The 16678-nt window shown below is 51.4% G+C and overlaps 2 protein-coding genes across 2 annotated transcripts in view; both read right to left on the bottom strand.

Moving 5' to 3' along the window:
* The window catches only part of Ptprn2 (protein tyrosine phosphatase receptor type N2), a 565071-nt gene that overhangs the window by 479676 nt on the left and 68717 nt on the right, over nucleotides 1-16678 (bottom strand). The gene's annotated exons all lie outside the window — the stretch shown is intronic.
* LOC139705074 (golgin subfamily A member 6-like protein 25) lies at nucleotides 4616-15553 on the bottom strand. The gene is made up of 4 exons (XM_071609272.1): nucleotides 15497-15553; nucleotides 5955-6035; nucleotides 5066-5854; nucleotides 4616-5002 (listed from the first exon to the last, which is right to left on the bottom strand). The coding sequence occupies exons 1-4, from the start codon at nucleotides 15551-15553 to the stop codon at nucleotides 4616-4618; spliced, it is 1314 nt and encodes a 437-aa protein (XP_071465373.1).

Here is a 16678-nt window from a genome sequence, read left to right as displayed (position 1 = left end):
AATTAATTATTTAGGAGTTTTATTATCCTCAACCATGGTCCGTCCACCAAAAATTCAAATATGAGTAGATCAACTCAAATCACTTAACGACTTTCAAAAGTTATTAGGAGACATAAATTGGATAAGGCCTTATCTAGGCATACCAACAGGAGAGTTAGGACCTTTATTTGATATCCTAAAAGGTCCATCAGATCCAAATTCACCCCGCATGTTAACGCCTAAAGCAAGAAAGGCATTAAAAATCATTGAAACATATATGGAAAATATGCATTTGGATAGAATTGATATAAGTTTGCCTTTATTATTTATTGTACTACCAACAAAAAATATTCCTACAGGAGTATTTTGGCAAGAAGGTCCATTATTGTGGATACATTTATCTTATTCTCCTAACACTATTCTTACTAGGTATCCTGAGGCTGTAGAAAAATTGATACTCAAATGAATAAAAGCAGCAAAGGGAGTGTTTGGAATTTCTCCCAATAAAATTATTACTCCATATACTATGGATCAAATTGGTGAGTTCGCTAATGAGTTAAATACTTGGGCAATAATCATGTGTAAATCTAATGTTTCATTTGATAACCACTTACCATCTAATCCTTTGTTGTCTTTTGTGTCTTCACATCCTATAGTTTTTCCAAAAATGACAAGAAAAACACCCACCATGAATGCTTCAAATATATTCACTGATGGGTCAAATAATGGTACAGCAGTAGTAGTTACATCTGATCAAACTTTTACATTTTTAGTACCCAAACAATCAGCTCAAAAGGTAGAGCTTATTGCAGTATTACAAGCTTTTGTGATGTTTAAAGATTCTGTATTTAATTTATTTTCCAATAGTCAGTATATAGTTAATGCTATAGTATCCCTTGAAGATGCTGGTAAGATTTCCCCTTCCTCTACTGTTTTCTCTTTGCTTTCCACTATACAAAGTCTAATCTGGGACAGAAAAGATCCATTCTTTATAGGACATATCAGGGCACATACAGGATTGCCTGGAGCCCTTAGTTTGGGCAATGATTTAGCAGATAAAACTACACATGACCTACATATTTTCTCTACACTAGAAGAAGCTACAAATTTTCATAAAAGGTTCCATGTCAATGCTAATACTTTACAAAAGCGTTTTAAAATAACTAAGGAACAAGCTAGACAAATAATAAAACAATGTCAAAACTGTGTGACCTTTTTACCACAAGTTAATCTTGGAGTCAATCCTAGAGGATTGATACCTAACCATATTTGGCAGATGGATGTCACACACTTGCCAGAATTTGGAAAATGAAAATATTTGCATGTTACAGTTGATACTTCTTCTGGATTTTTGATGGGCTCCCTTCATGCCAGAGAAAAAACTAAAGATATTATAGCTCATTGCCTACAAAATTTTGCCACTTTGGGCATTCCAAAACCGTTAAAAACAGATAATGGTCCTGTTTATACTTCTACCTCTTTTAAACAATTTTGCTCATAATTTGGCATTACTCATATAACAGGAATCCCATACAGGGACAAGGCATAGTTGAAAGAGCTCATCAAACTATTAAAATGAACTTATTATAGCAAAAAGGGGGAATTGGAAAGGGGTATATATCCCCCAAAGATAAACTTAAAATAACCCCTTTTACTCTAAACTTTTTAAATTTGGATTCATCAGGGCTTAGTGCTGCAGAAAGGCATATGTATCCAAAAAATGTACATAAGCCCAAGGTACTTTGGAAGGATATTCTCACAGGACAATGGAATGACCCAGTGATTGTCTGGAGTCAGGGTTCTGTTTGTGTGTTTCCACAGGGAGAACAGCAGCTGATTTGGATTCCAGAGAGACTAACCAAAGCGATTTCTACAGACCAAAAAGAAGATGATTTGGCTCAAATCCATAACAGCTGATATCCAGAACTCCAGTTTGGCTATCCTTACATCTATGACAATGGTTCTCCCACACCTGGAGGCTAATGAATAATGAACACCATTAAAGCCTATTTCAAATGTAAAAACCCTTGGGGCTTGCTTGTAGGAATACCTTCAGACCCATTATGCAAGTTACAGGAAAAAGGATAAGATATCCAAAGAAGAGTCAAACCTAGGTGGTAACCAGAATGCCTTTTTCAATATCTATTTTATTATTGCCTTTTCCCACATCATGAAGTTCTATTTTATTTTTTGAGCTCATACAGACCTAGGTTAATATTTTGCTGATCAGTTCTATTTTTTGACTGTGGAGTTTTTAAACATTGCAATAGAGATTTCACCTGTGAAAAGCTACAAGGCCTTTACTATTGTCTTACGTGTTGTATGTTATGTGTGCACACTTGTGTTGTATGTCTCTATGTGCGTATGTCCATATATCATATATGAGGAGCGCTCATGAAAAAATGGATCCAAATTTTTTTTTATTCATGTGATTTAAGTGGTTTAATTTAAATTGGGTAAACATCTGTTGAGGATTATTTTAAAATGTGAACAAAAAAGGAGGTTAACAGATCTGTTTGTTTACTTTCACCTTTCCTTTTCATTATATCTAATTCTATTCAGGATACTAAATTGTTTAGAAAATTGCTTTCTTTTAGTGCCTGCTGGAATGTTACATAATTTTTTTTTAGCCATTATTGCCAGAATTCCTATCTTCATCCCAATGCTGGTGAAGACAAAGATAAAACCAAACTACAGCTTCTGCGATAGCTATCACAACAAACTGTATAAACTGATGCATCAATGAATAATGTAACTCAACAATTGATGCTCAATCAAGAAGTCGATTTACTTTGGGAGGAAATGGACATATTAATGGATTCCTCTGCTTTGAACTGCTTGCAGAACTTTCCTGGACTATGTATCACTTGTATGCATTGTGAACTATCTGTTGGTGCAGCGAATTGTGGTAGTGCTGGGGTATCTTTGCTGATGGTGTCACCGGTGGTGCAATTTTTCCAAAGGTTTCATGGCATTTCTGTATCCTCCTCCCTTCTGCTTGTGATGGTCGTTCAGCTAAAATTTGGGGGCCAATAGAGATGAGGCAAAGAACCTCACCCCCCAACTGGCACCAAGGCCAAATTTGGGTGCCAACAGAAGTGAGGCAAAGAACCTCACCCCCCAACTGGCACCAAGGCCAAATTTGGGGGCCAACAGAGGTGAGGCAAAGAACTTCACCCCCCCACACTGTCACCAAGGCCAAATTTGGGGCCCAACAGAGGTGAGGCAAAGAACCTCACCCCCCCACTGTCACCAAGGCCAAATTTGGGGGCCAACAGAGGTGAGGCAAAGAACCTCACCCCCCCCCCCCACTGGTGCAAAGGCCTATCCACAAGTATGGCTGTATGCTCAACCAGTAGTCATTGACGGGTAAGATCCAATTACAATGTTACCAACCTAAGACAGGAGGCTGATGCCTTGAGGTCAGCTCATCCAATGGGGTAAGGACCATATGTGGAATTGGACAACCTAAGACAGGCACGGTCCCTAAACCACATGCTTGGTGTTTAATTAAACAGTAGGGGGGAGATGCTGAGAGCCACAGCCTAGTCGGAATGATGCATGGCATTTTTGCCAGAAGGAGTGGTTGAGAGGTGATGCCAGGGAGCCATTGAAATGATAATGGTTATGTTAAGCTGCGTATTCAATTGTATATTAGACCCCTGTGGTCCGCCTCACCCCCGCTACTTTCGAGTTCTCACACTACTTTGGAGTTCTCGCGGGGATTCCTGGAGAGTTCACATTGGTTGGGGAAGTGCTGGAGGAGGGATTTTCCGGTTGGTGTGTGGTGTGTCCCGGGAGAAGGCCGCGTGGGTGGTGTTCACGGGAGTTCAGAAATAAAGTTTGTTTCTTCTTGAGTGGCTCGTGATTTGTGCCCAGCCAGACTGCGGCAGACAAAGACACATCAAGGAAAGAACCAGCACAGGGGTGCTACTGCAGCTACTGCAGCTCATTGGGTAGACGGCTCATTAGAGACTTCTTAGTGGATCAACACCACGTTCTGACCTTAAGAGCCACAGCTGCAAACACAGAGTCTAGCTCCAAATGCCCTGTGATGTCGTTATTGAGGGCAGTTGCTGACCTGGAATCATGCTTCCCAAGTGCACCTCCTGCGTCTCTCCAGCTTTGCCTTCAAGGAGGGATAGTAGGTGCTGTACACTGAACTGTGGGCTTCAATGGGAGTCCCTGTCTCTGTCTTTTTTAGGGAGTCACACACAGACATCGCCCCTGAGACTCCACCGCAAGGAGAAGACCAGCAGGCTTTTTGCAGAGGAGGTAGAAAACAAGAGGAGCAGGTTACTCCAGTAATGACCACCCAAGTGCACGGTCTCACAGGAGGGTGGCCATGCCCACACAAATTGTGCAGAAGAGGGTCGAGATGGCAAGTGGTGGACGGGAGTGCAGTACTCCCACCAGAGATGCTGAGGCCAATAACGAGAGTCTTAAGCCTGCATACAGACACTTCTGTGTGGGAGTCCTTGCTGGGTTTTTCCTCATGGTGTTTCCAGGCAAGAAGTGCTAGGTCACTCTAGTTTCTCTTCTCCTTCTGCTGTGCTGCTGTCCTCCTCTGTTCCCGTACGTCCTCCTCCTGCTGTGCTGCTGTCCTCTCCTGTTCCCCTAGGTCCTTCTCCTTCTGCTACTTTTGTGCTGGTGTCCTCCTCCTTTCCCCTAGGTCCTCCTCCTGCTCTGCTGGTGTTCTCCCCTGTTCCAATATGTCCTGCTCCTGCTCTGCTCGTGTCCTCTCCTGTTCCCCGAGGTCCCTCTCCTGCTGTGCTGGTGTCCTCTCCTGTTCCCCTAGCTTCTTCTCCTGCTGTGCTGGTGTCCTCTCCTGTTCCCCTAGCTTCTCCTCCTGCTGTGCTGGTGTCCTCTCCTGTTCCCCTAGGTCCTCCTCCTGCTGTGCCTGTGTCCTCTCCTGTTCCCCTTGGTTCTGCTCCTTCTGTGCTGGTGTCCTCTCCTGTTCCTCTAGGTCCTCTTCCTGCTGTGCTGCTGTCCTCTCCTGTTCCCCTAGGTCCTTCTCCTTCTCCTGCTATTGTGCTGGTGTCCTCCTCTGTTCCCCTAGGTCTTTCTCCTTCTGTTGCTATTGTGCTTGTGTCTTCTCCTGTTCTCCTAGGTCCTCCTCCTGCTCCGCTGGTGTCCTCTCCTGTTCCCCTAGCTTCTCCTCCTGCTGTGCAGGTGTCGTCTCCTTTTCCCCTAGGTCCTTCTTCTCCTGTGCTGGTGTCTTGTCCTGTTCTTCTAGGTCTTCCTCCTGCTGTGCTGGGGTCCTCTCCTGTTCCCCTAGATCCTCCTCCTCCTGTGCTGGTGTCCTCTCCTGTTCCTCTAGGTTCTTCTCCTGCTGTGCTGGTGTCCTCTCCTGTTCCCCTAGGTCCTTCTCCTGCTGTGCTGGTATCCTCTCCTGTTCCCCTAGGTCCTCCTCCTGCTGTGCTGGTGTCCTCTCCTGTTCCCCTAGGTCCTCCTCCTGCTGTGCTGGTGTCCTCTCCTGTTCCCCTAGGTCCTCCTCCTGCTGTGCTGGTGTCCTCTCCTGTTTCTCTAGGTCCTCCTCCTGCTGTGCTGGTGTCCTCTCCTGTTCCCCTAGGTCCTCCTCCTGCTGTGCTGGTGTCCTCTCCTGTTCCCCTAGGTCCTCCTCCTGCTGTGCTGGTGTCCTCTCCTGTTCCCCTAGGTCCTCCTCCTGCTGTGCTGGTGTCCTCTCCTGTTCCCCTAGGTCCTTCTCTTGCTGTGCTGGTGTCCTCTCCTGTTCCCCTAGGTCCTCCTCCTGCTGTGCTGGTGTCCTCTCCTGTTCCCCTAGGTCCTTCTCTTGCTGTGCTGGTATCCTCTCCTGTTCCCCTAGGTTCTCCTCCTTCTGTCCAGCTGTCCTCTCCTGTTCCTCTAGGTCCTCCTCCTGCTGTGCTTGTGTCCTCTCCTGTTCCCCTCAGTCCTTCTCCTTCTGCTGCTATTGTGCTGGTGTCACCTTATGTTCCCCTGGGTCCTTCTCCTTCTGCTATTGTGCTGGTCCTCTTCTGTTCCTCAAGGTCCTCCTCCTGCTGTGCTGGTGTCCTCTTCTGTTCCCCTAGGTCCTCCTCCTGCTGTGCTGGTGTCCTCTCTGTTCCCCTAGGTCCTCCTCCTGCTGTGCTGATGTCCTCTCTGTTCCCCTAGGTCCTCCTCCTGCTATGCTGTTGTCTTCTCCTGTTCTCCTAGGTTCTCTTCCTTCTGGTGGTGCTGTGCTGGTGGACTCTCCTGTTCCCTTAGGTTCTCCTCCTCCTGATGCCACCCACTCCTGTTCCTCTTGTCTTCCTCTTTCTGCTGCTGTTTTGCTGCTGGCCACTCCTGTTCCTCTAGCTCCTCCTCCTGCTGTACTGGTGGCCTCACCCATTTCTCCAGGAGTCATCCTGCTTTCCCTACCAGTGTGCTCTGGGCCCTTGCCCATTTCCTGCAGACTATCCTCATTTTCTTTCTTTGTCCTTCTTTTTTTCAGTAAGGGGTATTTAACTCAGGGTCTTTAACTGCTAGGCCAGCGCTATACTGAGGCACATCCTCAGCCCTCGGTCTCTTTTTCCCACTGATGTGTGCACCAGCATGTATCCTTGACATACGGCCTCCAGCAGATTATGTACAGCCAGTGTCTTCTGCTCCCACATTTAGGCACTATACTGGACCTAAATGGAGTACAGATGTGCTTCCTGCCGGAATGTATACCAACTGGACCACAGCTCTCTCCTGCCCTGGCATCCGTTGAATTGAACCTGAGACTATAAGGTAATCTAAAGTGCCCTTTCCCTCTCTGCATGACAGAATTCTTCCCACAGATCTGATATTCAAGGAAAGCTCTCTGCAGGTTTACCTCAATTTCCCACTTGTTTGGAGTCTTTAAGTTAGGATTCTGTAAGACCCTGGGGTGGAAAGGAAATAATATGCTGTATGCCAAGAGGAAAGCTCTGAGCATCCAAGGTGATGAGACTTGCAATGCAGAAGCCTCCCAGGAGCTTGTCTGCGGCACCCAGAATGATGTCAGTATGGGGCTAGTAACATGGAACCTATCTAAGAGAAGACACAGGCTTTGTAGATAGAGACCCTGCCGGCCACTCCGTGTCTTCCATCTGAGATCCCGAGCAACAACGCCCAAGGAGGAGGAGTGAAGGAGGTTTCTTTAAGAGGCACTGAGCTTTCTCCCATATAACCCTTGAGAGGAGAGAGACAGAGAGAGATGGGTGTGGGAGGAGACTATTTAGGGGAAGAGAGGGGGAGGGAGGGAGGGAGAGAGAGAGAGAGAAGAGGGAGGGAGCAGAGGAGAAGGAAAGAGAAACATAGACACTCAGAGGCAGAGAGGGAGAGAGACAGAAGGACAGAGAGTGTGCAGTCCCCAACCAGCTGACCTGTCCTCTGGCTGGGCCCTGCCAACTGCCAGTTCTGCCCTAGACTCAATTCTGGTGAGAGCTCTTGCAGAGATGTCCAGTTCATTAGTGAAGAATAAGCTGGAAGAGTTAGAGAATCAGGAATCCAAGGACATGAACTACTCAAGTGCAAATCGAGGCAAGGAAAGTGGCCCGGCAGCAGTGGCTCTTGGGGTTTGAAAGTCCTGGAAGGAGAGACTCGGGGCTTGAGAAGAAGAGGATGTGAAGCGCGCCAGCCAGGGCAGCTGAGAACAAGTCGGACTCCGAGAGGTGACTCTGCCCTGCTGGTACCTGGCAGCAAGGCACCACACTGGACCTAAATAGAGTACAAAGTGCTTCCTGCCCAAACATATGCCCAACTGGACCACAGCTCTCTCCTGTCCACAGCCAGTACCTACCTAGCCACTGTTAGACCAATGGCTGAAAGGCAAAGAGGACACGAGATGCTTCTGGGTGGAGAGCTGGGAAGGTGTGTTGCAGGGTGCCGGGTTCCTGGGCTGCCCTCCCCTTCTGGAGTGCTGCTGGAGAAAGTCCCTCCAGAGAAAAGAGAAGACAAGCTCACCAGGACTGTGCGTGTGTCCCGGTACCACGGTGCAGCAGTGGGATATCCATTTACTGGGATACAGGGACCAGAAATGCTGCTGACATAATCTGCCACGCCACACAGGGCATGATCATCAGAACGTCCAGTAACGAACGAATCCATGTAGATGAGGTCAGACCAGTGTCAGTGTGTGACTGAAGGGTACAATGACATGTCTACAACCAACAGTCATAAGTGACTCAAAGCAAACCACAGGACACAGTTCATAAGGTCCTCCCAGAGCTGTGGGCACTCCCAGGAGTCTGTGCCTGCAGCAAGGCCAGGGGCTACCCAGGGCCAGGCTTCTCTGCAGATGCTGCCAGCTTTCATTTTAATTTTACCAAATTTTAATAAACACTCGCTCTCTCATAGGTGTCTTAGCCCACCCAGGGACCATAACAATGACCCTAGACTGGGTCCCTATAGCAATGGCTGCACTTTTCTGAGTTCTGGAGGCTGGAGTCAGAGGCCAGGACCTGGCAGACACAGTGTGCACCGGGAGCCTGCTGCCTGATTCCTGGGCCAGAGGCTTCCCTTGGGTATGGCCAGCAGTGGCCTCTGCTCATATCATCACCCCAGACTGAAGGGCAGGAATGAGCTGCCCCTGACCCTGCAGCATGAGAGCCATAGCTTGCCCTCTCATTTATGCCAAGTAGAAAACATCATTCCATTTAATCACAAGGTGTCAAGGAAGGCATCAGCACCCGATCACAGGGCACTTCAGGCTAAGCAGAAGGTGCCGAGGGTCAGTCCTGAGGAATGGAGACCCAGCATCCCACCTCAGGCAGCAGCAGGCCTGGGCCAAGTACACAGGCTGGCCGCAGAGCCAAGAATAAGGACTACCAGCACAGTGCACAGGCTGGGTCACAGCATGATTCTACTTCTCGAAGGACCTGTGTAGAGTGGAGAGGACCTTGAGGCTGAGAATCTTGACTCAGGACACCAGGCAGGCTGGCCCAGTTCATCCATGTCAGCACGGTCTTCACGACCACTCTCCCCTGGCAGGCAGCCCCACCTCTGGGATGCCCCGTAGAGCACAGGTTGGCTCACTCCTTGGCCTGTGGCCTGGGCTCCTGCTGCCAGCCGGAGAGCCCTCCAGAGCCAGCGTCTGCCTGGGACCTTCCTTCAAGCTATAGAGTGAAGGTGGATATGAGTGGCCCTGGAGTAGGCACCAGACAGGTGGAGGTGGGAAGGCAGAACCATGGGAGGCTTTAAAACAACGGGGGAATTGGTGAGATACTGTGAGTGAAGCCCAGATGCCTGGCTGCAGCAGACCCGCGGAGCTTGCAGCCTCATAGCAACTCAGCACACCATGTTCCAAAGTTCCAGGGGACACCAGGGGTTCCAGCAGGGGCAGGTGGAGTGAGAGGAACACTCAAGGAGAGGCAAAGTGCCCCCACACTGCGTTTTTACAGGACCTACTTTTTCCTTCTATTAGGTGCAGGGTCTCTGGTCTAATTCCCAGGTCCTTGACCCACTTTGTTGAGTTTTGTGCATGGTGAGAGATAGGGGTTTAATCTCACTTTGCTGCATGTGGATTTCCAGTTTTCCCAGCACCATTTGTTAAAGAGGCTGTCCTTTCTCCAATGTGTGTTTTTGGCACCTAGTATGCCTAGTATGAGATGACTGTATTTATGTGGGTTGTCCTCTGTGTCTTCTATTCTGTACCATTGGTCTACATGTCTATTTTGGTGTCAATATCATGCCGTTTTAGTGTCTATTTCTCTGTGGTATAGTTCACGGCTTGTATTGTGATGCCCCCTGCATCACTCTTCTTGCTAAGGACTGCTTTGGCTATTCTGGGTCTCTTATTTTTCCAAATGAATTTCATGATTGCTTTTTGGAGTTCTATGAAGAAGGACACTTGGATTTTAAAAGGAATTGCATTATATCTGCCCACAGGAGAGCCCACAGGTCCTTCCTGGATGCACCTGCACCTGATTCCTCACTGGCCTCCTTCTCCTGGCAGAGACTGGGCCTCAAGCCTCCAGGGCTTCCTACTGCCAGGGACCATTCCCCACACACCAACCCTGCAGAGGGTACACAGCTCCGGGACCCGTGTCCCTCATCACCCACCGCAGGCTCAGCTCAGCTCACCTTGGGCTGATGTAACTAGTATCGTGCACTTCACTTCAGTGGCACGTACATCCCAGCATCTTTGCCAACCTCCCTGGTCCTGTAGGTTCAAGGTTTTGGAGGCTCTGAAATCCCCTTCATCTCTCACATCATCTCCCGCCCGTACGGGGAGTGGGGGTTGGGCTGCAGTGGAGCTGATGGACCTTGGCATCCACACGTGTGCACTTCTCAGTGTCCACTCCCACGTGCTGGTTTCTGTCCCGAGGAGCGGGCACCCGTGTTGTCCTCATTTCTACGGCGGCTCCTCCCTGTCAGTCAGGACAACCAGCCCAGACATCCACGAGTGACATGACACGGGTTTGCACAGCCGGCAGCCCACTGCAGGTCACTCAGGGATCCTGCTGCTTCTAGCAGTGGCTGTGACTCCACTTTGGTCTCCGGCTCACCAGGGCAGGAAAGAAGTGAGTGGTCTTAATGAGACCCACACCAGGGCCAAGTGCAGAGGCACCTGTGACACATGTCATTTACACACCCACAGCCAGGACCAGCCTGGCCACAGGAGGGTCAAGAGGACAAGTGAGCTATGTGCGTGGGGCACGCCCCTCCCCACCCACCTGCCTGCTAGTGAGTCCAGGAATGGGCTGCAGTTGACATGTCCTGGGCCAAAAGACTGCTTCCTACCATTTGTGGAAAAAGCCCCCAAGTGGCAACACAGTCGTTCTAGGGAGTTAGAACCACTCTTTCTTCTTGTTTATGATTAGAGTGGAGGCTGACCTTTCTTCTTGTTTATGTTTAGAGTGGAGGCTGACATTTCTTCTTGTTTATGTTTAGCGGAGGCTGACCTTTCTTCTTGTTTATGTTTAGAGTGGAGGCTGACCTTTCTTCTTGTTTATGTTTAGGGGAGGCTGACCTTTCTTCTTGTTTATGATTAGAGTGGAGGCTGACCTTTCTTCTTGTTTATGATTAAAGTGGAGGCTGACCTTTCTTCTTGTTTATGTTTAGCGGAGGCTGATGTGCTTCTAGTTAATGATTAGTGGAGGCTGACCTTCTTCTTGTTTATGTTTAGTGGAGGCTGACCTTTCTTCTTGTTTATGTTTAGCGGAGGCTGATGTTCTTCTAGTTAATGATTAGTGGAGGCTGACCTTCTTCTTGTTTATGTTTACAGCGGAGGCTGATGTTCTTCTAGTTTATGATTAGTGGAGGCTGACCTTCCTTCTTGTTTATGTTTAGCGGAAGCTGACCCCTGGTCTTCCCACTTCCCTTTCCTTTCTCTGGGTCAGTCTGCACAGAGGCTCTTGCTGCCCTCTGCCCCTTCCTTCCCCTACTCACCTACCTGACGACACGCTGGAGCTGCAGGTCTATTTCCACTCAGGAAGGCCAGACAACACAAGCTGAGGAGGACTCCAGGCTGCCCCACTGCTGGGCAGAGTCACTCACACAAGCTCCGGGGGGGTGTGCCCCTGGGGCGGGATGCGGGCCCAGCTTTGTGGTTTACTAGGTGCAGTTGTTTGGCAAAGCCAGGACGAGGAACAAGTTCAGCCCTTGAGGTCTCAGAGCCCCTCTGCTGCCAGCCCAGGCAGCTGGTGGGGGTCTTGGAGGCAGCCACCCTCTCATCCAACCTCAGCCAGCCACCCCACACGCCTCACTGCCCCGCACTCTCCGTCTCTCAGGTAGACGTCCAGACACACCACGCTGCCCTCAAGGAAGCTTGGGGCAGGACCGTGGCCTCTGAGCGGTGGTCTCATCCACAAGCTCACTGTCTACTGAGCACCTCTTATACCTAGAGGCTGCGCTCGGTCCGTGGGTGTGGAGGGTCCAGAGCCCTGCAGCAGCTCCACGCACAACGCCCTGCAGGTGTGACCACTGCCGGGGAGAAGGCAAGACCCAGGGTGGGGACAGGGCGAGGAGAGGCTCTCAGAGAAGCTGTGCACTCAAGGCCCAGCAGGTGCAGCCCAGAGAGCCCACCTGGCCAGCTAAGCTTCCTGCTAGAGCTCACCAGGAGTGGGCATCACAACACTCCAGCTGTGAGAGCCCCGCCCTGCCCAGGGAGCACCAAGTCTCCAGTAGGCACCCCCCCAGTGCAGGGCAAGCCGCGCACAGCACCTGCTGACTCCAATGGTGTGGCTCAGCCGTGGCACCCAGCAGCGTCCTCAGAGCCTCACCACAGAGGGCATGTGGGCCGTGGTGCTGAAGGGGCCCTGCTTCTGCACCAGGCCCTCGGTCACACACAGTGGCTATCCCGTGACCAGACAACCCTGACTGTAGTGCTCTGTACCAGAGGACAAGTCCACCCACACACAAAGTGGAGGTGCCTTCTCCAGGTGGCTGATTTTCCAGAATGCGACGGCGTGTGCTCAAGGTAAAACTGCAATCTTTGCTCACAGTGTACGGAGACGAGCTGTGCTGGCCCGGGGGCGTTTATGTCAAGGGCTCCTTATTTTACCAGGATACCATCACTTGCTGTTCTCTTACTACCCTCCACGTGGTAGCTGGGGCTTTGAGTGTTGGAGCTTTCTCTCAGATCTTACTTCATTCCCAGCAAATGGGAGGAGCAACACAGAACACAGGCAGTGACAGGGCCCCAGGTCTGAGAAGGCTGAGACTCTCTGTCTGCAATGTCAGGGACGTTGGAGATGCTTTCTGCAGGGGCTGCTGGTTTGGTGGTGCCCAGGGTGTGGCTTCCAGAGCCTGCAGAGCATGTGAGCCTCGGAGCCCACACCAAGCAGAAAAGGCCCAGTCCATGGGAGTGTGGACACCAGCATGAGACAGAGCACACAGCAGCCTGCAGCGGCAGCCCAGGAGCAGTGCACAGCTGGGCTGCCTGCAGGAATCGGGTATGATGAGCATGGGCACCCCACTTAGATCTCTGCTGCCGGATCCACCATTTTCAGCAGGAGGCACACACAGGACAGCAGCACCTCTTAAAGTTCCAGTGACGACTCCTCATGTGGGAACAAAGTCGTGCAGTTAGGAATGATCCACAAGGGCAAGGAAGCACATTCCCAGATGAGCCCGTCCCTTTCAGTTAGGATATTTATTTGCTGTGACAAAGGATAGGCCAGCCCTTATCAGGGACAGTCTCCCTTCCTGGGTCAGACAGACCACTCCCTGCTTAGGCTAGCCCAGGAGCAGGGACTATCGCCCTGGCCCCTGCTCCCCACAGTGGGCACAGGGGTATACAGAAATCCCAAATCCCACGGTTCTTCCACATTGGGTGTATGGTCCAAAGACTGTGAGTGTGTCCCCAGAGGCCTACTAGGGCGGTTTATCACGTGGAAGGGCCTCCACAGCCTATGGCTGCGGGCTGCTCCTCTCCACCCAACCCTGCCCAGCCTGCCTTCCATCCCTGCTCTGGACACACTGTTCACAGTCCTCCAGGCCATCAGCCAGGACACAGCTGCCCAGCCCCAGGTAACCATCCCTGTGAGACGGACTTGTCAGACCCCACGCATGGGAGATCATGCACCATTCTAATCAGATACGGCTCCAGTCACAGGGCCAGTTAACCCCGTGGCGAGGAACTTCTCCTGGAGCCCTGGACTTCCCAGCCACCTGGGCAAGCGTCCTGAAAGGGCAGTGCCCAGCTGGCCCCAGGCCAGCAGCTCTGTAGCTCTGCACCAGAGGGAGCCCACAGAGCAGCTGGACGGACCAGGCTTAGCGAGGGCACAGCGGCGGGCTCTGCACACCCCTCGTGGAGATGCGCCTGTGTCAGCCATCCACCTTTTATTCTACCGCATCATGCCCCCCAGATACCACCCAGAAATCGACCCAACAAAATGCCTAGAGAAAAGCAGCCAACAATGAAGCCCAGAGGCACCTCCTGAACAAAGGCATCACAAGAGAGTGCCACAAATTAGGGCTTAATTGCTGGAAATCGCTTTCAATTACTAAAAATTACCACAAATTACTTGTTGAATACACACATTCTTTCACCACCATTAGTAATTTCAAATTGCTCATTACATGTAATTGTCAGTGGTTTTTGTTCCTTGGTGAACAGCAAGGTGCTGCGTTATGGGGCCGGCTTTTCAGGGCCAGGCCCCCACCCGGCACCTTCACATGCAATAGCCCCAGCCACACCTCCCAGGAGAAAGTCAAGGTCCCCCAGCCTGGGACCCGGAGCTGGGGCCTGAGCATGGTCCAGGGGTGCTGGCCCATCCCACCGTCAGCCACTCGGTGCCAGGAAGCAGACAGGGAGGCCGTCCTGAGGAACGGGCCATCAGCCACCCAGATGCTCCAGAGACACGCACAGCGGCATGGGCCTCTGTGGCCTTCAGCTTCATTGCCACACTCCCCCAGGCACGCAGTCGAGGCTGGGACCCGGCAGGACTCCCTGGCTCCCCTCCCCACTGCGTAGGGCCCCGAGGTCCAGAAGCCTCTGGCAGGGGACACTGCTGACTGAAGGCCTGTCCACCTTCACTCTGGAAGCTCACCCAGAGGGGTCTGACATACAGCATCCAAACGGCCCAAGCCTCACCTCAGATGCCTGTCCCAAAACCCAAGAGGAAAAGGGGGGGCTCCATGCTGTCCTAGGCCCTCCCTCCTGGGTGAGACTGCAAGTCCCCCCTTGGCCGACAGGGAGACAGGCAGGAGAGAGGGCGGGCTGACAGCGGCTCAGACCCTCACCGTCTCCTTTCCTCAGCATCACCCCAGGCTCCTGTGGACAGCAGGTTCCCCGCAAGCTGTGGCACAGGATGAGGGGCCAGGTACAGTCCTGGGGCCTCTGCTGCCCCTGAAGTCCATGCAGCAGGAGGTGGCACCGTGGGGTGGCCAAAACCCTAGAGGATGCTGACCAGGGAGCACAAGAGAGGACATGAGGCCCGCAAGCTCACATCTGCCGACCAGCCTCCCCACATCGGCTCCTGGAACATGCCCCCAAACTGAAGGATGCAGGGAACTCCTTCCAGAATGCAATCTAGGGACAGAGGGGACGTGAATGCAGACATCACCTGCCCACACCAGACTGCCTCCCGCTGCAGGGAGGAGGAACACAAGTCCATCCCCCCATCCACACGTCGGGTAACAGTGCACGACGCCTCCCTGCCTCATCTGGGTGAGCAGGTGACGACCTCTCCCAATTGCCAGTCACAGTGGTGGAGCACCTCTCTCCAGCTCCACAAAGACAGCTGAGACCACAGGCCCCTCCCAGCCACACAACTGCTCACAGAGCGTCTGGGTGGTACCATCAGGGTGGACCTCACACCACGCTGGGAGACTGCATGACTGAGGCATTAGTGAGCCAAGAGTCCCCAGTCCCCTGGGTGGGCACAAACCTCACTTCCCAGATCTAGAGCCTCGGGCATCCAGAGTCCACAGGCCTGAGTACTTCCAGCTCTGGTGGCCCCTCAGGCTGGTGCCCAGTGTGGGGGCAGCAGCTCTGAAAATGCTCTCACCAGCACCTGGTGGAACAGCCTTCCCGAGCAAGGGCCGCTCAGCCCCTGGATAGGACAAGTGCAGTCTGCCACCTGCTCGGGGGGAGATGGGAGGAGCCCACCTGCACACTCAAGATGACCTCCCTCATCTTCACCACCTTCTCTGTTTCACCAGCCATCTCTGGGGCGTTTGTGAGAACAGGTCTTTGAAGACTTTATATGATGTTTTGAGATAAAGGAGGAAAGATATCAGGGTTTATTAGGATAATAAGTGCAAGACCCAGGCATGGGGGTGCATACCTGCAAACCCAGCTTAAAAAACAGAAACTCTTAAAAGGGGCTTGTTAGGGTTGCAACATGAGATGTCACCCCAAAGCTCACGTGTGAGGCCATGCAAGAAAGTTTGGAGGTGAAATGACTGTGTTATTGAGGCCTTAACCTAATCAGTGCCTTGATCCCCGGATAGGGATTAGCTGCTGGTGGCTAGGGGGAGGAAGGGGGTGGCTAAAGGAGGTGGGTCCTTGGGGGGGGCCTTTGGGGCATGAATTTTGTCCCGGTTGAGCAGGGACCTCTTTATGGTGTCATGTTCTGAGCTGCTTTCTTCCACGCACTCTTCTTCCATGATGCCCTGCCTCACTTCAGCGCCCGAGGAGCGGAGCTGACCACATATGACTGGAGACCTCTGATGGTGAGCCCCCAAAGAAACCTTCTTCCTTTACAGTTGCTCTTGTCAGGTCTTTTGGTGACTGTGGCCAAAAGGCTAAGACAGGGAGGTGGACTGGGATCAACACTCCTGGGTCCCATCCACAGTACCAAGAGGGTGGGCGGCAAGAGATAAAAGAGGGAAGGGGGTCAGAGACAGGCAGGGCTGGGCAGGTGTAGACAGAGCCTCTGGGGCCTTCAGCACCGTGGAGTCTGAGCCAGGGCATTAGTGGAGCTTCTCTTCCCCAAGGTGACTCATATCAATCAGTCTTTGGCCTTTCCCAATCACTGAACATGGAAGGTTGGTTTGCAGAGAGAGTTCATCTGTCTAATGAAAATCAGAGAAAGAAGAAGCTGGCTGCTGCAGGGTCTGTCTGGAAACAAACTGACTGTACCTCCTCAAAATCATTGTCTTTCAACACATGTTTTTTATTTAAATTCGTGAGTAGGGTTTGAAAGCACATGACATATTAGGACCGTCATACACTATTCCTAAACAGCAAAGTACAAAGAGTGACACTGGGGTGCAGTCTTGATATTGAGAACATCACCACCGAAACCTGGGGGGTCAAACACAGCCGCACTGCTAGGCCCACCGTCGG

This window comes from Marmota flaviventris, chromosome 1 (genome assembly GCF_047511675.1).
Source record: "Marmota flaviventris isolate mMarFla1 chromosome 1, mMarFla1.hap1, whole genome shotgun sequence".
Taxonomy (NCBI): Eukaryota; Metazoa; Chordata; class Mammalia; order Rodentia; family Sciuridae; genus Marmota; species Marmota flaviventris.
Note: the sequence above shows the minus strand (reverse complement) of the source record. Positions and strands in the feature narration are given on the sequence as shown.

Coding starts and splice junctions, on each gene's coding strand:
- LOC139705074 (XM_071609272.1), bottom strand. CDS start 15,553: ATGGCTGGTGAAACAGAGAAGGTGGTGAAGATGAGGGAGGTCATCTTG. Junction 6,036..15,496: donor AGGTCATCTTGAGTGTGCAG/GTGGGCTCCTCC, acceptor CCAGCACAGCAG/GAGGAGGACCTAGGGGAACA. Junction 5,855..5,954: donor AGAAGAGGACCAGCACAATA/GCAGAAGGAGAA, acceptor CAAGCACAGCAG/GAGGAGGACCTAGAGGAACA.